This window comes from Prionailurus viverrinus, chromosome B4, assembly GCF_022837055.1.
Source record: "Prionailurus viverrinus isolate Anna chromosome B4, UM_Priviv_1.0, whole genome shotgun sequence".
Classification (NCBI taxonomy): Eukaryota; Metazoa; Chordata; class Mammalia; order Carnivora; family Felidae; genus Prionailurus; species Prionailurus viverrinus.
In genome coordinates this window covers 28,130,662-28,154,165 of record NC_062567.1, presented here as the reverse complement: position 1 = coordinate 28,154,165, position 23,504 = coordinate 28,130,662, and the positions used below count along the sequence as shown (strand labels likewise).

The following is a 23,504-nucleotide window of genomic DNA, read 5'->3' as shown; positions in this document are numbered from 1 at the left end:
GAATCCCATCTTGTCTATCTTCCAGTAGCTTACAATGTACCAGTAGGATAGATAGGGTATATATATAAGTAACAATTGTAGGGGAGCGAGATAAATGGCCACAGAACAAACAACAATTACTGTGAACATTTAAAAGAGGAAGCTATCTATTTGGCTTTTTTCCTGGAAAGCTTGTGTAGGACACAGCAAAAAGATTTATATCTTCCAATAGAATATATATAGGCTATTAAAAACTGTGGTGTCTTCAACTTTAATTTTGGCAGGATTCTAAATTCTAGTATCTCTATGGATATTATCTCTAAATATTAGGATTATGAAAGAAGACCCAAGCTTTGGACAGGCAAAGATTCATAAAAATTTTAACATGATTATCATATATAATTTATGTGAACTATCAAGTCAGTCACAGCACCAGAAGTAGGTGAAGATTCATGTTCCTTGTACTCTGCCATATAATGTTTGCCTCTTGTCCCAGGGTATCTAGACTGTCCTTCCCGTCAGTCAAGAAATTAGTGCTCTAGACCAAGTGACACTAATAATTTTTGCTTTTTTATCTCCCTATTGGTCTCTTTGGAGAACTTTTAAGTTCATTCAGGCTTTTCTTTCAACCTGCCATTTGAGCCCATGTTAAGAGGTGACTGATGTTATTTGAGCTGCCACTGGCTTTGTCCTATTTGTTTTCAAATGGAAATAGTGGCAACAAATTAGTTGCATTTGGGAGACCTAACAAGATTTTGAAATTCAGAATATTAGGAACTATCAGATTCAGATGCCAAGAACAGAAACTTTCCTATTTTTCTTCACAAATGCACAATGTGGTGAGGTTCACCTTTCTTCGTTACCTGCGCTTTCACAGAGAGATAGATGGGCTTTGCCGTCCGCAGTGTACCGGCTGGCTTCAAACAGAAAACCGAAATAGCCAAAGCTATTCACAAATACACGCTCATCTATGTTCCACACTGCGATATCCACTGAACCATCAGGCGAGCTCTGTTTGAAGCATTTCTAAGCGTGGAGAGAAGTACACGGTTTGTTTCGGAAACATAATCCTGACAAGCCGGAAACAATTTCTTACGTTTATTGAAAGGATCCATTTCTACACATCATTTATACCGTTGTGCTTTTTGTGTTGGTGTTATTTTCAAATGTATTAATAACGATTTAATGCACTCCTTTATCAGGAAGTCTTTGTAAATATAATACCAGCATTAAAGCAGTAGGGCATTGTGCATAGTAGAAATATTACATGTGTAATGATTTGCATTCTTAATGTTCCAGAACCCTGGGGTTATTAGTAAAACGATTGGAGAAAGGTGGTAAAGCTGAACAAGAAAACCTTTTTCATGAGAATGATTGCATTGTCAGGATTAATGATGGCGACCTTCGAAATAGAAGATTTGAACAGTAAGTGTATGCCGGCTATTCTGTTCTTTCGTGCTTTCGGCACGAGACAGTGTAGCGCATTGAAACGCTTCTAGCCACGTCTGTGCCTCTGTCCTTATCCTGGAGAGAAGTATTTTCTGCCGTTATCTAGCTTTTAAAAATTTAATCAAACTCCAGGTAATTACTACTATTAGACTGTATTTCAAAATGCCCTCTGACTGATAGAGTGCTTCTTAAAATAATGTGGGTCCGATTTTGACTTCACAATTTTTTTACTTCCTCACCTTTTGGAAAATTTGCCAGTGTGCTAGTTTTTATTATCCTTTAACTCACATTTCCAACTTTGTTGCACATCGTGACTCTGTGTATGGATAAGCGGAGAGAGCTCCTGTGAGCACAGTGTGGTCCACTCAGATTTTCTTTATCCTGATTCAAGTCCTCGTTCAATTAAAAAGATGACAGTTGTCCAGGTCTTATAAAAAACAAGGCAGGAGTGAGCAGAAATCAGAAGGACGTGGTGTATGTTCTGAGTCGGGAACCAGTGAGAGTTGGAGCAGTTTCTCAGGCTGGTGACAGAACTGCACTGGGACCAAAACTTTTCATATTTTGAGTCACATCGGTGTTCTTGAGATCTTTGCATACACAGAGTTGAATTAATTTTGCTGATAATGGATAGTTGCTCCCTATAGTTTTCTAAGTGTATTTATAAGTATATTCATTTCTTCAAAAACTCAAGTCATCCCCTTTGATTTATTTTTTAAATGTACTGGATAACATCATAGAGACAACATTCTATTTAATTTCTATTCCTATCGCAAGTATAACACCTCTGTTGTGCTTAAAATTATTATTTAATGATTTGTGATTGAGATTATAGTACTTTATCTGCAGTTGTAGACAGTTGTGTCATTTTTAGTTTGAGAATGAGAAATTTATATTTGGAGAAACAGCTATTCTTTTATCAGAGCTTACAAACTTGATTGATAAATGGGATATTAGAATTTTGTTTTTCAGTTTCAACGAAGTCTATCAGTTCTTGTTGCTTAATTAGTGTACTTAATTAAGCTCATAATATCTCCTAGTCTGCCAGTCTCCTTTTGCTAATTTTCCATTCTTTCTCAAACCCAGAGCACAACATATGTTTCGCCAAGCTATGCGTACCCCCATCATTTGGTTCCATGTGGTTCCTGCAGCAAATAAAGAGCAGTATGAACAACTATCCCAAAGTGAGAAGAACAATTACTATTCAAGCCGCTTTAGTCCGGACAGCCAGTATATCGAGAACAGGAGTGCGAACAGTGCAGGCCTTCAGGCCCTGCAGAGAACACCCCGACTGAACCACCCGCCCGAGCAGATAGACCCTCATCCCAGACTACTACCTCAGAGCACACACCCCTCCGGAAAACCGCCCTCAGCTCCAGCTCCGGCAACCCAAAATGTATTTAGTACCAATGTAAGCAGTGGTTACAACACCAAAAAAATAGGCAAGAGGCTTAACATCCAGCTGAAGAAAGGTATGAACCTCCTTGTTTTGTTTTATGGAATTTATTTTAAAAATCAACCCATTATTCTGTGAAAGAACTGATATAATGACTTAAAAATATTTAAAATTGTATTTCTTATGCTTTTGAGGTTCATTTTGGTATTTCAGAATTAACATACAACGTTCAGAGAATAAAGTCTTAAAAGTAAGCTTGTGTGAAGAAGGTAGCAGTAAAACTTTTTGGTAACAGAGGTAATTGCTTTGAGGATATTACTATTAAACCCAAAACAATAACGAGGAATTGCTTGTTTAGATGACCCCCTTCGATATTCAGATACAGCTCTCAAAGAAGACTTTAGAGCTCCTCCATTTCAACCCGATCATTTTGGCAAGGGCAAGTGATTGATTGGTTTGGAGCTGTAGCAGTTCGTGGTAGAAAGTAGGTTCACCAAGCAGGTAGTTCCATTGGCTCCTTGTCTCCTACTTTTCCAGAATATTGAACTACTTCCCTTTCTTAGGGTGACAAGGGAAATTTTAATGAGCCTTGCCAACTCTTTATTACATACATCTTACATCTATTAATTTATTTAAGTATCCATTCCATAGTCTATGCATCTTTTTATATAGGAAGCATACTTTTCCATTTTGTTCTTCTCAAACACTCAGAGCTGACTAGTAGGCTTGATTTTCTGATTTCCAAACACTGTCCCCTTGAGGCACCAAGGTACACTTTTGCTGTTAATCATTCGTTTTAGCTGGACATTTTGATGTATTTTTAAATCATGTCTTTCAAAATGATGTCATAAAGAATATTTTTCTTTTTGTGAGCTCAACCAACTCCTACAGTCGGATGGAAATGAATCCAAGAGATATTGAGTGATTTCCTTAAGTCACATGGCTGTTGGCAGCAGATTCTTACTAGAACATTTTCCATATCCTGACATTTAGACCATTCTTCTTTCCAATTGGAGCAGGGTTTACAAGGTTGTAAACTCTGAGATTCCTGTTTCCTTTCTAATCATATTCTTTCATTGAACTTTATGTGAACCACAAACTCCTTATTTCTGGTTACTGACTTTTAAGCTCCAGATACCTGGTTGACATGATCAGGAATTGACAGCTTTACTCCACTTTGAAACCTCTTACAAATGCAGAGTTATATCAGCATAAACCCCGTTTAGCTTTGTTAATTCCTGAATGAGATAAATATCAGATCCTGTCTTACTTTTCCTCTACTCAAATGACAGGCCCTGTTTTTTAAGCAAAAACAGGTTAAGAAACACAAATGGAATTGTATAAAAGATAAAATTCTGCCTGGGATCTCTCAACAAAGGGAAAATATTTTACTTGGCTCTTGTCATAAAGATATCAGTTTATAAATACCATTGCCCTTGTACACTGACAGGCATATTCGTTTAGTTAATTACAGTTTTTCACACAATTGTATATTAACAACTTATGAAACAGTATGAACTTTTAGATAAAGTGAAATTTTATTTGCCACTAAAAGAAGCATTCCTTTGAACACAAAAATTAACAGTTTTATTTTAATAGCATTTAAAAAGATATGATTACATTGACACAGCTAATGGAGAAAGACTGCACTCAATCATCAAGATTAGAAAAATGGAAACAATGGTTTTCTTTGAAACGTTTTTCTGACTTTGAGGATTCTAAATGATATAGAGCCTCATGGCTCTATCTTCATTTTAATTTACTGTGAGAATGTATGACAAAAGGCTGAAACCAACTGTGACAATAGTTAGAAATACCAACTGTCAATAGTTAGAAATAATTTTATTTGAAAAATAAATTACGTTTATGATAAATGAGAGTGAAGAAAGCTGATTCTCTTCCATTAATGCTGAATACATATTTTAAAAATAATGATTGTATGAGAGTTGAACATGCTTTCATTGTAGCCAGCTGCTAAGATTTTTACCAATTAGGATTGTTACATTTAACATTTTTGATGAAGTCCATCAAAAACTTAGGGTGTGTCGCTGTTAAATTTTAAACTCAGTTCAAGGTGAACTGACATGCTTTGAATGATAGTTCTTCATAAACTGAGTTCAATTCTATTTACTAAAAAGACAGGCCTTCATTTTAATGATTCTTTGGCATAATTTAGGAACCCTGTCATATAACATGACAAAATAGGATAGCCCTTTATGTACTTGCTTCCGTAATTATGATTTCTTAATATTTATTGCCATTTTGCCATTCTCAAGTACCCTGCTCTTTTGTAGAAATTAGCTTTTTAATAAAGTCAGAGGAGAAGGTCAGTAATCTGTTTCAGTCAGTGCAAAATGTTTTGTTGGCTTTGCTAAATGAAAATTGATATCTATTTATCTTTCTTTTAAAGGTCATTGCCTGGACTTTTAGCTTACAGATTTAGGGGTTATTGCTGATATTTTAATAGTATCGAGGTTCATGTAACAGTCAGTCTTTGTAGTTCATACAAATTAATATTGCGAAAGGAGAATAATTTAGAATTCTTTCTTAATAAATGTTATTGCAAGTCATTAGAGTTTCATGAAAGCCAGAGACATATGGAAACATCCCAGAAGAATAATTAGGAAAATTTCATATAGACAAGATGCCATTCAAGTCTTCAGCACGTAAGACTCAAAAATTAACAGTCCAGGCACATTGTTAAAGTGATTTCAGACTTGATGTAAATGAATGTTTTATAAGAACTTGAAAACATGTAGGGTAGGTTTTGTTACAGGTATAACAACAGAATGTAATTTTTTCCCCTTCATTTCAGCTTTGTTTCTTCTTTAAGCCACGTTTTCATTCACAGTTACTAACTCAAATCATTTACTTACAGATTTATACTCTTGCTTATGGTTCCGTATTGAGTGTTGCACCAAGTTAGTGTATTCTTCTGCAGATTATTCACCTTTATGTAGCTCTTTATTCTTCCCACATGAGCAGTATTTCTCCTAGTACCATTTTGACTGAAATGGAAACCAATATCCTAAAAAGTAACTTTTTATTTTTTAATGTTTTAATATATTTCCTTATTTATTTTGAGACAGAGAGAGAGTGTGTGCCAGCAAGTGCAAGTAGGAAAGGGGCAGGGAGAGAGAGACAATTCCAAGCAGGATCCACACTGTCAGGGAAAAGCCCAACGTGAGGCTCCATCTCAGGAATCATGAGATCATGACCTGAGCTAAAATCAAGAGTTGGGCACTTAACTGACTAAGCCACCCGGGTGCTCCCAGACTAACTTTAAAAAGTTCTGGTTTTGGTGCCTGGGTGGCTCGGTTACGCATCTGACTTTGGCTCAGGTCATGATCTCACGGTTTGTTGGTTCGAGCCCTGCATCAGGCTCTGTGCTAACAGCTTGGAGCCTGGAGCCTGCTTTGGATTCTATGTCTCCCTCTCTCTCTGCCCCTCCCCTGTTTGTTCTCTGTCTATCTCTCAAACAAAAAAATGAATAAACATTAAAAAAAAATTAAAGGGGCGCCTGGGTGGCTTAGTCGGTTAAGTGTCTGACTTCAGCTCAGGTCATGATCTTGCGGTTAATGAGTTTGAGTCCCACATCGGGCTCTGTGCTGACAGCTCAGAGCCTGGAGCCTGCTTTGGATTCTGTGTCTCCCTCCCTCTTTGCTCCTCCCCAACTCGCTTGCTCGCTTGCTCTCAAAAAAATGAATAAACATTAATAAAACATTTAAAAAGCTCAGGTAGAAATTAATCATTATTAGAAGTGTTATAAAAATTGTGTGATTCATTAGAAATTTGTTGTAGTCTTTACATTTTTTCTTGGCTCATTTTGGCTTGTTTTCTGTTGATTCTAGTAACTATAACCCTTTTTCTGCACTGCATTGCCCTTATGAGTGCCTATCAAGAAAGCTGCTTGAAGAACCTAGAATTTAAATTCTACGGAATGTTGCAGTAATTTATAAAGGCCTTGTTAATTTCAGTACTTTTATTTTATTTTATTTTATTTTATTTTATTTTATTTTATTTTATTTTATTTTATTTTTTAAAGTTCATTTATTTTTGAGAGACACAAAGCATGAGCTGGGGAGGGGCAGAGAGAGAGACACAGAATCTGAAGCAGTCTCCAGGCTCTGAGCTGTAAGCACAGAGCCCAGTGCGGAGCTCGAACTCACGAGCCGTGAGAGCATGACCTGAGCCGAAGTCAGACACGCAACTGACTGAGCCATCAGGCACCCCTCAGTACTTTTAAACATAATATGATGATCTGTAGACTTGCTAACTATGATCAGAGATGGGGTCTTCACTGGATAATTTGCCTTTGTATTTTATTTTAAAAATTTTACTGATTAATTGATCGAGAATGTGTAGGGTGAGATTTAGGTGAACAAATGTAGGTCCTGTCAGTAAATTGTTGTAATTACAGTTTTGGGAGGTTCTGATATCTGTATCTAGTAAAACTTCTCTTTTCCCTATTTCTTTTCCATCTCCTGATCATTTTCTCTTTCCTTGCTTCATCTCCTACCCTTTAAATCTGGATACCAGTATTGCACAATAATGATTGATTTTGGGGGTACTGTGGATTGTGTCAGAATTTTTTTCCACATGGAGAGTTAAATTTATTTCACACGAAACATTCAGGCCAGTTTAAAATGTTTAGCTGTGGTATTTGTATATTACCTTTCATTTACCTTGGACTAGATTCACATTTCTTCTTAGATTAAAGAATTTTGAAGTATAAACCATTTAAAGCTTCCATAATTTAGTCTACTTTGAAAAAGCTATTAAAATCTTTATGGTATTAAAAGCAATGTAGGCCCCTGTGAACACTACAAAATGTCAAGTTTAGGTAGAGAATAACAAATCCTTTATGTGCCATACACCTGTGAAATTCAAGGTATCTCATTTTATTTCTTTTGTTGTTGTTATATGTTTAGGTACAGAAGGTTTGGGATTCAGCATCACTTCCCGAGATGTAACAATAGGTGGCTCAGCTCCAATTTATGTGAAAAACATCCTCCCCAGGGGGGCCGCCATCCAGGACGGCAGACTCAAGGCAGGAGATAGACTTATAGAGGTGAGTGACCTTCTAAAAGTCAAAAGTGCTGTGAGTGTTAAAAAGTTCCATTTTTAAGGGTCAGTTCATTTGTCACATTTTCATAAATATGAAAATAAATTCTATATTTTAACAGAAGTACGCATCATGAAACAGTGAATTTCTGCTTTACTTCTACTTTTTTCTATGTTATTTGATGAGAAATATCTTTTCATTGAATTTGCTCATAAATTTTTAGTTACTCAGACATTTGGTTTATGAGATAACATTTGTCATTATGTAAGTACAGTGTCTGTTAGGTTATATTTCTAGATGGCTTTAAATTTATGTCTGGTAATATAGAAATGATATCTAGTTTGTAATCAGAACACAGACAAATGTAATAAATGAAAACAGTGTGTCTTGATGAGTAGAAATTTTGAAATGGCAGCATGGAGAATGAATTGAGACATAAAAATCAAATGTCAGAAAGAAAATAGTTTTTCAGAATTTCCTCTTCTGTACCTCAGGAGTTTCAGTTCATCGGTCTTTGAGACCATCTTAGACATACGTAAACATACATAGAAATTTCTGTGTGTGTGATCATTTGTATATATAGAAATAAAAGGAAGAAAGGTTGAAAAAATCTTACTAGTCATTTTTCTTAGTGTTTTCTTCCGAGAACATAGTCTGTATTCTTAGCAGCATATATTGTGGTTCCTAATTTTAACTAGTATTCAAACGCTAATGTTAAGAGGACATTTTTATTGCATTACCTTTTCTTCTTTACTCATAACTTCATATGTAGTTTCAAATTCTGCAGATTGAGGTTTCTTGAAAAGTAATTGAGCAAAGGATTGCCTTTCAGATTTTTCTATGTCCACATTTTGGGCCTAGATTTCTTAAATCTTACTTCTTTCCTGGTCGTATTGTTCATGTGACACCATTTTTTAAAGGGGCACTGATACAATCTAAATAAAAGGAAAAGTCTGGGTATGAATTATATTTAGAGTGTTGTTTCCAGAAAGGACCACTTGTCCTTGGGGCGTAAACTGAGTAGTATTAGTCCAAATTTGCATTTGTAGCTTTTTTTTAAGTAGTAGGAAGCTCACACAGGACTTGAATCTAGTCATCTTTGCCTCTGAGTGTCAAAAATGTGTGTCCTGCACCAGCCCCACTTCCTTCCTTCCTTCCTTCCTTCCTTCCTTCCTTCCTCCCTTCCCTTCCCTTCCTTCCCTTCCTTCCCTTCCTTCCCTTCCTTCCCTTCCTTTGCTTTCTTGCTTGCTATCTTTGCTCACATAATTGCTTTACTCTCAACACATCACAAAGGCAGTATTTCTATTTTTGAACATTGGGAAGAACCTCCAACCTGTATTTCTTTAGAGTTAGGTTTTATTTTCTGTAGCTGTCAGCTTTCTTTGAAACTGCATTTTCAAACATTTTAAGCCTAACTTTCCACGATTTGTACTTGTAGCTATACAATATCAACAATCTTTTGAACAGTTTTTCTGAGCATCTGGAAATTGGAACGCATATCTTAAAAAAAATAGTATGAAATCAGTAATTTTTTTATTACCTGGAAATTTTTCCTGTCTTTAAACCTATTATTCTTAAATCTTTCACGCATTCACTTACTAGCATACGTTGAGTGGTGGTAGATTGTGTTTGGTGGAGAGGGAAAGATTCCAAAACATATTTTAACTACAAGGATATTTTGATATTACAATTTAAATAATATACTTTGTTGCCTTTGACAAAATTTTATTTTTGTCTAAAGTGAATACTGAATAGTTTTTAAAAGAAATTTTCACTTTTATTTCTTTTAAGTGTATACTGCTATCTGATAATGTTATACTTCTTAAAGATCAAAATGATGAGATTCCTCAGGAATTGGCTATTTTAAATCTCTTTGTTTTGGTAGAATTCTCTTAAACCATTGAAAAATATTGAAGTATTCCTACCTCAAACTATTGCTACCCCTTCAAAAATGTTATTATCATTCTGCATTCTTCCTTAATGCTTGCCTTTAGGGATAAAAAGTTATCTTCATAGTTTTCAGTAAAATTTCATTGAAAGTTATACCAAAAAATTTTAGTGTGGTTTTACTATCCCCCATAACCTTGTTATTTTCTTATAAGAAAATCTATGATACACAAGGCCATCGAGATATCTCAGTTCAAAGCCAGTAAGTTTTGTGTTAACATGATAATTTGGATATAGTGCTTGTTTATTGCTTGTTACGTGTTAGTGCTCTGGTAGCTGTGGCTTTTGGTTTATTAAAGAGCACTAAGAGATTTACTGCTTCCTGGCTCACTTCTAGATACCTAGTTTATATTTCTTTGTTAACCACAACAGCCTGGTGGCTAGCAGATCATGGAAGAATTTACCATGAAATGAATTGTGCTCCATCATAGACATGATTGGTTCTATGATGTGTGTCTTTTCTTCTGTCTTACGTTTGCATAGGATTGCAGCTGAAAACTTTTTATTTGTTTTAGGTAAATGGAGTCGATTTAGCAGGCAAATCCCAAGAGGAAGTTGTTTCCCTGTTGAGAAGCACCAAGATGGAAGGGACCGTGAGCCTTCTGGTCTTTCGCCAAGAAGATGCCTTCCACCCAAGGGAACTGGTGTGTAAATTTAGAGCAGATGAATGATTTCTGATGAACATGAGCCAGGGATCTGGGCTAGCCACCTGATGGCCCATGTTTACTAAGACATTTTCCAAGTAGTGTATATGTTTTATATATCTTTCAGCCCTAACTGAATATAAGCATTTTTTTCTTATATTCTTTTTAGTTTTGGAAATAGATATTCACAATTTTGAATGTAGGGGTCTTTAAAAATCAAATTACATGGATATTTTCTAGGACAGCACATGTTTATTACTGAACGCTTTCAGATGGACTGATTGAATACAGAGATGTTGATTATTTCATAACTGTCACTTCAAAGGCTGGTGTTGAAAACGTGCCATCTTCTCCACTACATATGACAAATTTTCATATTTCAGATTTCATAATGCATTTAGCTAAACCAAATAAAGCTTCTTGCTTACTATTGTATGAAAAGAGTACCTTAAAGTATTATTGTTGAAAGTAAGGAGTCCTGAGTGGCACTGAGTCCCATGGCCATCAATTACTAATATAGACCTTATTTGGAATGACACAGAAACAAAAAGGCATTTGTTTGCTATTTATTTCATTTTTTATATGTGTATCAATATGTCTAAATTCAAGAGGTATTTACATAGTATTGGTGTGAATGAAATATGTATACTAAACTGACATAGTTTGAATGTTTTTCTGCAAAAAGTGCCAGGTTTCATTTATTGTGTAAAAACAACATAATTGGAGGAATCACTTTTATCTTTTGATGTGGTAAGAAAATTGTTTTATTTCTGGGACAAGTGGTATTTTAAATATTTCAAAACAGATTTGAGTTGGGCCATATTAGAACATTTGACATCTCTTTCAGTTAGTTCTTAGGCTGTCTGCAACAATTAATCTGTATCTATTGGAGTGTCAAGGTTTAAGGGGGCCCAGTTCCCAAATATGCCCTGTCTCTTATGGCATAAGAGCCTTAAGTCTCTTATGCTAATATTTCAAGTATGGATGTGTCTTGGTTATTAAAACTTTCTTTTTATCATAAGCCAGATATATTTCAGTGTAGGAATACTACATCCCCAGGTTACCCAAATTTACTGTGATTTCATGGAATTTCAGATTGTGATAGGGCTGAAAACTGAACACTTGTGTTTTAAGTAGATTTTGAAAATTATAAAAATGTCTTTATTTCTATTTTAAAATGTTGAATGCATTATTTCTGAATTTAAATTCAGTTTTCCATTTTCCCCCCACTGTTATCCAATTTTGTGCTTAAAATGCCACCTGATCCTAAATCTGGAGATGTCTCTATTAAATTGTAAATGAGCACTTAAAAAAAAATACTAGGCTTTAGCTGTGATTTGCTGAAGCTTTAATTCTTCCTCGGTACATCTTAGCCTGTGTAATAGTTAGCATCATCAGATTGCCAAAGCTCAAACACCACTCTTCAGCGGGCCCTTCTCAGACTTAGTGCCAACCGGCAGCCAGCTTAAGGTTATTCAGGTTCTTCTTGTCCAATTTTGATCTTCCAGGCTTCTGTTTTCCCCTTCTGCTGCTTATTTTTTTTTTCTCTTGGTTATTTAATTTATTGCTTGTGAGCTTTTCATTAAGGAGTGAGCCAGTAGGCCGTCAGTCTATTATTCATGTTGCAGCTGCTTTTTAAGATTTCAAAGAATATAATTCTGAAAAACTTAAAGTGGGGGATTGCATTTAAAATGATCTTTGAATCCAATTAACAAAACTCTTTTCCTCTGTTTGGGGTGTCTGTGTTTAAATTCTGTGTCTAAAACAAAATACTTTTATCAATATGTGCCTTTTTTAAAAAATAAATCAACCTTTTAAATATCTATCTAATTAAAGCAACTCTATAATATATGAAACACATCACATTTGTAACCGGTGTAGTATTTATCATATAATACTTGTGGTTCAGACTGTTATTATCTGGTCTAGCTATCGAATTAAAATATACCTCATAACTTTGACGTAGTTGGGAAATGCAAAAAACAGAATTAGAAACAGTGCCACGAATAGAGAGGCAGTCTGGTGAGATTTGTTTTCTTCCAAATAATAAATTCATGATATACTGTGAGTGAGGGAGTCAGAATTTACATCTAGGAAAATGTCTTAACACACACGCACACACACACAAGATAATATAACTGTATCACATGCACACACACACACACATACACACACACATACCTATAAGATAATATAATCACATCAGTGAAAGTTTGGAAGACAGTAATACATCAGCCATAATATAATCACCCGCCTTATATTTTGTGGAATTTAAGAACCAGCAAAATTTCCTGTAGAGTCAAGCTTTGTGTCCCTGTGTGTTGAAGATGGCTTCGGTCAGTCTGTATTTATATTTTTCTTCAATTCTTCTAGAATGCAGAGCCAAGCCAGATGCAGATTCCAAAAGAAACGGTAAGAGCTTTGTCTTTTGCAGGATGCAGAGATGTTGAAGAGATAAATGGAACTAACTTCTGACTAATTAAATATGAAGTTACTTGTCCTCCCTCTTCCTCACTCACAATAGATTACTACATAGATTCATTAAATTCCCAACTGGTCTCATCTTAAGGTGACTTATTGTTAATACCCTAGATGGATAATGTTTCATGATTTCCTTTGGGTAAACAGGGTTAGAACAGAGAGAGACATTAGAATAGTTTGCTGTTCACCTTCACAATAAGAGGGACCAAAATTTGGTAAGTGTAGTAGTTTGACATACATATAAAAGTCTTCATGAGTTGTGACATGTTATATTTTCAGTGGCTACAAAGTAAAAACATAAATAAAAAAGAAGACTTGATTCAGGCACAGAAAAAATAGGGAGGGCTGAAAGCACAATAAAAGTATCATAAACAGAAAAAATGAAGTGATACATCTGTAATTAGGCTAAACATATTAGTTGTCATATTAACTTATAGCCATTACAAGTATTTTACTTATAAGTTAATGTAGCATATTATAACAGGTAATTTCTCTTAATAAAAGTAACCACTCACAGCTTAGATTAAAATGCAAACCTAGTTCTATTCTGTTAAAGAGACAAATCTTAATACGACCTGGAAATAAAGGAGTAAGTTGAGTTCTAGCAGGCAATGCTAATGTAATGAAAGTAGGGATTGCCATATCAGCCTTTTCAGTCTCTGAAAGTATGGTTTTTAGTGTGGTTGCACGGCATGGGGTAAAAAGATAGGATGTTTTATATTGACACATAACATCCAGTAGAAATTCTAACAGTCATGATGCTTTATACATCAAACAACATGGCATAAAAGCGTATCATTCCCAAATTCTTCTAAGTACAAAGAAAATTTAACAAAACCATATCTCCAGTGGATGATGCTAGTGTGTATTTTTCAAAACTGTCATATTAGGTAGAAAAAAAAATAAGAGTGTGAAGAATTTGAATAACATAGTTAACAGGTTTGGTTTCTCTTTACATACTCATAAACAGATAACTTTGAATCTAATAAACAAAATGTTATTTTAAAATATTCTATAATCACAATCATTGTTAACAAGTCAGACCTCAGAGGAAAATCAGTAAACAACCTTGAAAATATTACACATTCAGAAATATGAGTGATAGAAAATTTATAGTCATAGTTTTTTATTCATAAAATCAGTTGGTCAGTGATAACTAATCAAAATCACAATGGTATTTGTGTATGAATATGGTGGGAGTAGGTGGAAAGGGTAGGGGAAATTGGACAGATTGATTTTAAAGAATTTCAACTGGGCACAAGTGTGATCTGTACTATTTCATAGGCAATAATGACGGCAAAATGTACTGTAGAGCTAAAATTCTTAAGATAGCATGATATTTGTTACAGGAATAGACAAAGAGAACATTTGAACACATTAGCAAAATAGAAACAGACCTGATGTATATGTTAAAGGTGGTATTTCAAAATAGTGGTAAACTATGATTTATTTCATGCTTTAAAAAATTGGCTATTCACTTTAAAAAGTTACATTTTTTTTCTCACCATACACCAAAGTAAATCCCAGTTGGTTATGAAATTAAACCTTAAACAATATTAAAAATCATTTAAAAGTATGTGAAAAATCTCTGTTAACTTTGGGTACTGAATGTTTGTCCAAGCAGGGCAAAACCAAAATGTCATTAGATAAATAGATTTATTTGTGTGTTTGTGTGTGTGTGTGCGCGCGCGCGCACACGCGTGCACGGGCGCGCACACGCGTGCACGGGCGTGTGTGCGTGTGTGTAACTTTTGTATAGCAGTAACCATACCATGAAATAGTGAAAAGGTAAATGCCAAACAGGGGAAGTATTTTGCAATGTGACCATCGGTAAATAACCACCCCTTTATTGTTAGAATCTTCTTACAGAGCTTTTAGCAAAACAGAATGATTTCACACATAAAATTCAGTTAACCCTTGAATGAGGGTTTGAACGGCGTGGGTCCATGTATATGTGGATTTTTTTTTTTTTTGTATAAATATGGTGCAGTACTGTAAACGTATTTTTTCTTCCTTATGATTTATTTAATAGTATTTTCTTTTCTCTAGTTTACTTTATTGTAAGAATACGGTGTATAATACATATCACAAAATAGGTGTTAATCGACCGTTTCTGTTATCGGTAAGGCTTCTGGTCATCAGTAAGCTATTGGTGAAGTTTTTGGGGAATCAAAAGTTATATGAGGATTTTCTAGTGTGTTGGGGCAGGGGGGAGTTGGGGGCATTGCCCATAATCACCACCTGTTAAGGTCTAGGACAGTGTGAGACAAAATCTTGCTGTAAGCTGTAAAGATAGACATATTCTCTGAAAATATTTAGGTAGTCCTGGTGGGGAAATTGATGATTAGTCTTGACCTTTTCAATCACTAAAGGGAAGAAGTGACATGGGCTTTCAATGGAGTATTCCACTGAGAATTCCAAGGTCCATTTCATTCCACTTCTCACCCACTAGCCTTGTGTGTTCAGGAGAAAATTTGCCCAGCAAATGACAATCCAATCACTAACAAAAGAAGTTATATGCATATGTATGTGGTTCTGATTTCTGATTACAATGGAAATTTTTTCTAATGAGGGTTTTCTGAACTGAGTCAGAAATCCCAGTTTTTTTTCTAAATATTTTCTTTTCCGTTTCTTGGTGTTTTGTTGTTGTTGTTTATTTGTTTTGTTTTTAATGTGTCCTCTCACATCTGTGCCTTTGTTCCTGCTCTTACTATGTATATAATATAATACCATTTTGGGTTTTTAAAGGCTTCATGTTACATTTATAACTTAAAAAAAATTGACTTCCTGGGCCTCTGCTTCTCTTTGCACCTTTTGAGGGCAAGTCATTAAATTCATTCAAGTCTTGAAATTCTCTGATATTTGTTATTTAAACTTTTATGTAGTTGTACACACCTCGAGAATAGATAGGTCCTAAAACTCAATTAATCGTTTGTTCGTTGATTATTACAATGACCCATAACTGATGTAGTCTGAGAAATTGAAAATATGTCATTAAGGTATGTTGAGTAAGTTCAGTGACTACTAGACCTTTTGAATTGATGAGATATAAGTTTTCTGTACGTCTTCTAAATATCATCTTAATTAATGAGAGCAGCAGATTGTCTTCTGAATATCATCTTAATTAATGATTGTAGCCAGGGTGCAATGGTACAAGAACATGTAGCTCTTGGGTCCCAAATACACCAGGTTCAGACGCTTGCTCCTGACAAAATCCAGAGGCAGAGAGACGGCTGGAGGTGAAACAAGAGAGGGTTTTATTTCAGTGAGGCCAACACCAGGAAGACAGTAGGCTAATATCTCAAAGATTGTCTCCAAAGTGCTGAATATACTTCTAGGTTTATATAAGGAAAATGTGGAGCAAAGGTCGGTAGGTACAAGTGTTGCTGGGTGAACTGGAGAGACCACAGGCCCTGAGGCCTCAACCCAGCCTGTGTCAAAGATGGCACCAAAGGCTCTTGGTCTTGTCACGAGAAAGAATTCCAGGACAGAAACAATAGAGCATACGAGAGACATAAGCAGGAATGTTTATTAAAGTGAGAGTATACTCTGGGGTGCCTGGGTGGCTCAGTCGGTTAAGCATCCAACTCTTGGTTTTGACTCAGGTCATTATCTCCTGGTTTGTGAGTCTGAGCCCTGCATCAGGCTCTGTGGTTACAGTGTGGAGCCTGCTTAGGTTTCTCTGTCTCGCCCTGTCTCTCTGTTCCTCCCCCCACTTGGGCTCTCTTTCTCTCTGTCTCTCAAATAAATTAACTTGAAAAAAAAAATCTAAAAAAAGTGAAAGTATCCTCTCAAGATGTGAGAGTGCCCTGGGGGTTGGGTTTCTATCTTATATTGAAGGTGTGGAATATTCACTACTTGGGGTGGGGATTTCTCAGAAGCAGGTTTTGAGCCTTTTCTTCCTTATTTGGTCAGGGGTTTCTGGCCTACTTTGTCAGCTATCTTGGGCCTATCTGGTTTGATCCAGCTTCTTGTGGTTTTGTTTTGGATTGTTGCCAGGACAGGCAACTGACTTTCTCAGTAGCTGGCCTTGACTTCCTTTTTCTTGGCCTCCAGTTCTTCTGTTAGAACCTAACTAACTGTCTCTAACACATACAGGTGGGCAGTGAATGTCGAGTTGATCATTGTCTTGGGGTCAGTCACACTTGGGTCTTGCTGGCTCAGGGGAGTCCTTATTGCCTGAGGGGCTAGTTTTGGTTCCCATGAGGACATGATTTGCCCACTGTGTCTTTTGCCTCAGTTAAGAGATAAGCTGAAAACAAGAACTTAATCTATTAGAAAGTACAGATTGAGGTCAAAATGGAAATAGTTGAAGTCCTTTTTTAAGATTAGAAACTTCAGCTTCAAGTTACCCATTCAGGATTGAACAAAATGCCAAAATATTTAACAGAGGCTCAGTGTCACTTGCTCTGTGCCCTGAACATACTCCTTTGTCTCTGAGAAGTTTATTTACTTGATAGAAAGCACTCTTATGTGGATGTCCTGGTTGGACAAGACAGTATTTGGGTGTACTAAGTCACGGTGGTTCTCCAGAGAAATGGAACTAATAGGATACGTCTGTGTTTAGGAAGAGATTTTAGCATAACGGATTATCTAGTGTGATTGTCAGGGCCACCAAGTCCAAATCTGCAGTGTTTCAGTCAGCGGATTGCAGACCCTGGAGAGCCACTGGTGCAGATGACTTCTGATGTCAGTCTCCTGGACAATCTCTTGGCTCAGGAAGGCCTGTGAGTTTTGGTTGACCTTTAACTGATTGAATGGGCTCCACCCACATTGTGGAGGCTTGTGTTTTATCTAATTTAAATATGAATCTCATTCAAAAACACCCTATAAGCTGACATATAAAATTAACATCACAATGAGTTATTGGATTTACCTGCTGGCTAGAAGGCCTTAACTTACCAAAGTGTCAGTTTCTTCATTGGCTTCAAATAGGACTAATGCAAACTTGCTTACTGAGCCCCCAAGAACTCTTGAGTAAGATCCATGTCAAAATATAATTTTTTTAATGTTTATTTTTGAGAGAGAGTGCAAGTGGGAGAGGGGCAGAGACAGAGGGAGACACAGAATCTGAAGCAGGCTCCAGACTCTGAGCTGTCAGCACAGAGCCCAATACAGGGCTCTAACTCATGAACTCTGAGATCATGACCTGAGCCTAAGTCAGACGCTTAACTGACTGAGCCACCCTGGTACCCCCAAAATATAATTTTATGTTAAACAGATTCAAGGCTATTAGATAAGAGTAGGACTTTAGAATAATATGGTTTAGAGATGATACTAGACATTAAAGATAAGATATAGTCCATGCCTAATGTCATGAATTCAAAATGCATTCCAAAAGAGTTAATGGGTTCTCTCTATGGAAACTGCAGGGAAACATTGGGGAGTCTTTGAGAACCTCCCTGAAGATCAGGAGGCATCTTGATAGGCTACCTTCAGAAGATTTAGTCTTGATTTAGAGATTTAATGAGCTAGATAATAAGCATCATCATTAATAGGTTCATTTAACTAATGGTTGTAGTAGATCAAGTAAATGCTACCATAATGACCCCACTGTAAAATGAGAAAACCGTAGAAGAAATTAAGAGAACAATCCCATTTTCAATAGCATCAAAAAAATGAAATACTTAGGAATAAATTTAACCAGGGAGGTGAAAAATCCGAACACTGAAAACTGTAAGACATTGGTGAAAGAAGTTGACGGTGACACAAATAAATGGAAATGTCCTCAGTGCTCATGGATTTAAAGGATTAATATTGTGAAAATGTCCATATTGTAGATCACCCAAAGTGATCTACAGATTTAATGCAATCCCTATCAAAATCACAGTGACGTTTTTTTTCTCAGACATGGAAAAACAATACTAAAATTCACACTGAACTATTAAAGACCCCTGGCAGCTAAAGTAATGTTAAGAGAGAACAGCTAAATTAGAGTCATTACACTGCCTCTGAGAAGCTTATTTACTTGATAGTAAGTATCAATAAAGTATTGATCATAAACTATCAATATAGTTTGAACTGCCTGAGTTCACACTATATTACAAAGCTACAGTAATCAAAACAGTAAAGTATTGGCATAAAAAGGGATATACAGGCTCAATGAAACAGCATAAAGAGCCCAGAAATAACCCTATCTATATATGGCCAATTTAATTATGATAAGGGACCCAAGAATATATAATGGGGAAATGATAGTTGTGTTGAGAAAACTTGATGCCCACATGCAAAAGAATGAAACTACAGTTGCATTTTACACCATACACAAATTTCAACACAAATGGATTAAAGATTTAAGTGGATTTATGAAGCCATGAAACTCCGAGAAGATAGGGTGGGTAGCAACTTGAAGTTGGACTTGCTGCTGATTTTTTGGATTTGACACCAAAAGCAAAAATAAACAATAGCAACTATGTCAAATTAAAAAGTTTCTGCACAGCAAAGGAAATCAACAGAATGAAAAGACTACCTATAGAATGGGAGAACATGTTGGCAAATCATCCATCTGATAAGGGGTCAATATCCAAGATATATGAAGAACTCATACAACCCCATAGCAAAAAATCCAAACAGTCTGATTTAAAAATAGGCAGAGGAACTGAGTAGAAGTTTTTCCAGGGAAGACATACAAATGACCAAGAGATCCATAAAAAAGTACTATGTTTCTATTTTGTTTGGCCTTTAACTGAGCATCATTGATCATCAGGGAAATGCAAATCAAAAGCACAAGAATAACCTCACAACTGTTAGAGTGACTATCTTCAAAATGACAAGCAAAATGACAAGTGCCAGGAGAATGTGGGAAAAGGGAACCCTGTGCACTGTTGATGGGGGATGTATACTGGTGCAACTACAATGGAAAATAGTATTGAGGTTTCTCATAACATTAAAAATAGAACTGTATGATCTAGCAATCCCACTTTTGAGTATATATGCAAAGAAATTGAAATCAGGATCCCAAAGAGATCCCTGCACTCCCCTATTCGTTGTAACTTTTTTTTACAATAGCCAAGATATGGAAATAACCTAAGTGTTCATCAATAGATTAATAGAAAAAGAAGATGTAATACACACACACACACACACACACACACACAATGGAATGTTATTCAGCCGCGAGAAAGAAGGACATCCTGCCATTTGCAACAGCACAGATGGACCTTGAGGGCATTATAGTACAAGAAAGAAGTCACAGAAGCAAATATTATATATCATTTATAGGTGGAATCTAAAACAGCCAAACTCATAGAAACAGACTAGAATGTTTACCAGAGCCTGGGTGATGGCAGGAACCAGGAGATGTGGTTAAAGAGTATAAGCTTCCACTTATAAGATGAAGTAGTTCTGGGGATCTAATGTACAGAATAATGATTATAGTAAGTAGTATAATAATTATATACTTTGAAAGTTGCAAAGAGAATAGACCGTAACTGTTCTTACCACAAAAAGAATATATAAGTATGTGATGGGTGGAGGTGTTAGCTAATGATTTTTCAATATGGTAATCATTTTTCAATGTCAGTATATCAACTCAACCCATCGTACACCATAAACTTTCACAATGTTATATATTAATTATATCTCAAAAAAGCTGGAAAGAAAAAAAAAAACTTAAGTCAGACAAAGCAAAGAGGAAGCATAAGGAGGGAGAGGATTTTGGTTCATTACATCTCCATCAATATTTTTATACAAATTCATTGTGTTAAACTCGTCATCGAGCACTTCTGCAGGCCTATAATGTAAATTAATTTTGATACTTTAGAGAACACATAAAAGTATACAAAAACTTTCTTTTCTGAGTTTTTTGATGGAGAATTATACTATCATATACTAATCATATGTTGACCTTAATTGTTTGGTTTTGAGCAGCAAATATTGCTATTGTCACAAAACATTTTATAACATCTTATACTATTAAATGCTCAAACTTATTTTAAACTTATAATTCAAAGGAAAAAGCTTGAATTAAATGGCTCAAACTTTTTTTTTTTTTAATTTATTTTTTTCTAGTAATCTCTTTATCCAACATGGGGCTTGAACTTAACGACCCTGAGACCAAGAGTCTCGGGCTCTTCCAGCTGAGTCAGCCAGGCGCCCTAATTCAAACTTATTTTAAAACTATGTTTCTCCAAAGTTGGGATAGAATAATGTTTTCATGATATTACAGATATCATAATGATTTTGTACAGTCAATCTCTGTGTTAACTTTAAGGAATTCATTTGAAATTGCTTACTATTACTACAGTAAGATGGGGGTTCCTTAGTGTTTGGTGTGCTTTCCCTGAGAAATCTATCTTAGTTGTTTTTTTATTATCCTCCTTTGTGGATAGTAATAAAATTAATATTTTTTAAATTTATTATATGATTTCTTTGCTGTTGAACTCTTAGGTTATTTTTTTTTTTTTAATTTTTTTTTTTCAATGTTTATTTATTTTTGGGACAGAGAGAGCCAGAGCATGAACAGGGGAGGGGCAGAGAGAGAGGGAGACACAGAATCGGAAACAGGTTCCAGGCTCCGAGCCATCAGCCCAGAGCCCAATGTGGGGCTCGAACTCCCGGACCGCGAGATCATGACCTGGCTGAAGTCGGACGCTTAACCGACTGCGCCACCCAGGCGCCCCAGGTTATTTTTTTATATTGGTAGAAATATCTATTTTAAAATGAAAAGTGTTTTAGGTATAGCAAAACTATTCTGGATTAGTTATTACATATAATTTTTATTCTGAAATGTTAGACTTTCAAAAATAGTACAGAGACTTCCAGTATACCCTTCACCACATTCCCCAATTGTTATTATTTAACCACATTTGATACATAATTATCTTTCATTCTCCACTCCCCTTCTGTCTACTTTTTTCTCCTTTTCTTCCCACTATATATGTTTTTTTTCTGAACTGAGAATAAGTTGTAGATGTAATTCCCCTTTATCTGTAAATATTTCACTGTGTCTATCCTAATAACAAGGACATTTTCTTATGTAACCACAATAGAGTTACCAAAATCATGAAACTAACATTGATTTGACAGTATTGTAGTACCACTTGCCCCAATTAATGTTCTCTATTGCAAGCAGAGATGAATGAATGAATGAATGAATGAATGAATTCATATGAATCAAATTCTGCTCTAGTTTCCAATTCAGGACCATGTGTGGAATTTAGTTGTCATGTCTCTTGTCTTCCTTAATGTGGAACACTTACTTCTTCAGTTTATCTTTTCAGTTTTGAAGAACAAGTTACTTTGAGAATGTGCCTCAATTTGGATTTGTGTGGAATTTTTTAATTTGATAAGGATTTTTATGACTTGACATTATAGATTAATAACTGTAAAAACATTTTGTTAGGGTATTGAGGAGGGCACCTTTTGGGATGAGCACTGGGTGTTGTATGGAAACCAATTTGACAATAAATTTCATATATTAAAAACAAACAAACAAAAAACCAAAATACTTTCTAATTCCCCCTGAAAAAAAAAACATTTTGTTATCAGTATTTATATAATCAAGCAAATCAATTCTTTAGATTTTACTTATTTTACGTCTACCATTTGATTTGGAATAGAGTACAGTAAGGCCAGATGTGACATTTTGACTTTGCTAATAAGAATAATTAACCTTAACATATCAGCACAGATACTGTGTATAAACATTCATCACACATATGGGATAAATTGAAATGTATAACTTAAAGAAACTTTGGAGGGCTATTCTTTTGTGCAATAACTAAATGAAACCAAGATAACTTCTCTTTTAAAAAAAATCCTCCTCTTTATATTGAAAACAAGAACTCGTTCTTCCTATGTGTGATAACTGCATATTATTTAAGCTGTTTGTATTGAATAAATGTAATCTTTTGTAAGCCTTTTGTTAGCTTGAGAGTATGATGTTCTGCATTACTGCATAATGGTTTTGTGAGAGCTACCATAAGATTTCCCCTCTGGGCACCAGCTCCTGCCCAACATGTATAACCATCCTCCTATCCTTTCCTTCCCACACTGGGTTTTGAAGAGCAAGAGAAATTAAAGAAATGGCACATAGTGGGATTTTTATAGTACAAAAAGTGGTGTATAGTGGATAGTATGAAATCCAGTCAGCGTAGAGGGGAGAAATCACCTGCAATTATGTGACTTCAGTGCCACCATTTTGATGTGTACTTTTTAAAATGATTTTCTTCTTTACTGATGTAGCTAATATATATCATGTCCTTGGCACATATCATGTAGGTAATGAATATTATGTCCTAAGCAGAAGGACACAGTGATATATTCCTCAGTAAAATAATGCTTTTACTGAGAAGACAGACATTAAAGAATTTATTAAAATAGGATATCAAGGCTTATACTGGGTGAAGTATTAGAAGAAAGCTCACAGGATAAAACCCAATTTCTTAGTCATAAATGTTTTTCTCTTCCCCCAAATGGGACACTTTCTAAAGACACGTTAATAGCTGAATAGTGGTAATCTAATTAATATCATATGTAAAGGTTGTTTTTAATTTTTAGCTGTCCTATTAAAGCAGTGGACATCTGAACAGTTAAATCTTTGTTC

General features: G+C 35.4%; 1 protein-coding gene across 14 annotated transcripts in view; it reads left to right on the top strand.

Annotated features, from left to right (window-relative positions):
* Positions 1–23,504, top strand: part of PARD3 (par-3 family cell polarity regulator) — a 676,275-nt gene that overhangs the window by 402,332 nt on the left and 250,439 nt on the right. For 8 of the 14 annotated variants that reach the window (XM_047865952.1, XM_047865957.1, XM_047865951.1 and 5 more), the window contains 5 exons: positions 1,279–1,404; positions 2,512–2,897; positions 7,753–7,892; positions 10,349–10,477; positions 12,851–12,889. In XM_047865952.1, the coding sequence (XP_047721908.1) occupies positions 1,279–1,404; positions 2,512–2,897; positions 7,753–7,892; positions 10,349–10,477; positions 12,851–12,889 (820 nt within the window). The remainder of the gene's footprint in view (positions 1–1,278; positions 1,405–2,511; positions 2,898–7,752; positions 7,893–10,348; positions 10,478–12,850; positions 12,890–23,504) is intronic. The other 6 variants (XM_047865961.1, XM_047865959.1, XM_047865960.1 and 3 more) reach the window with 1 other exon arrangement.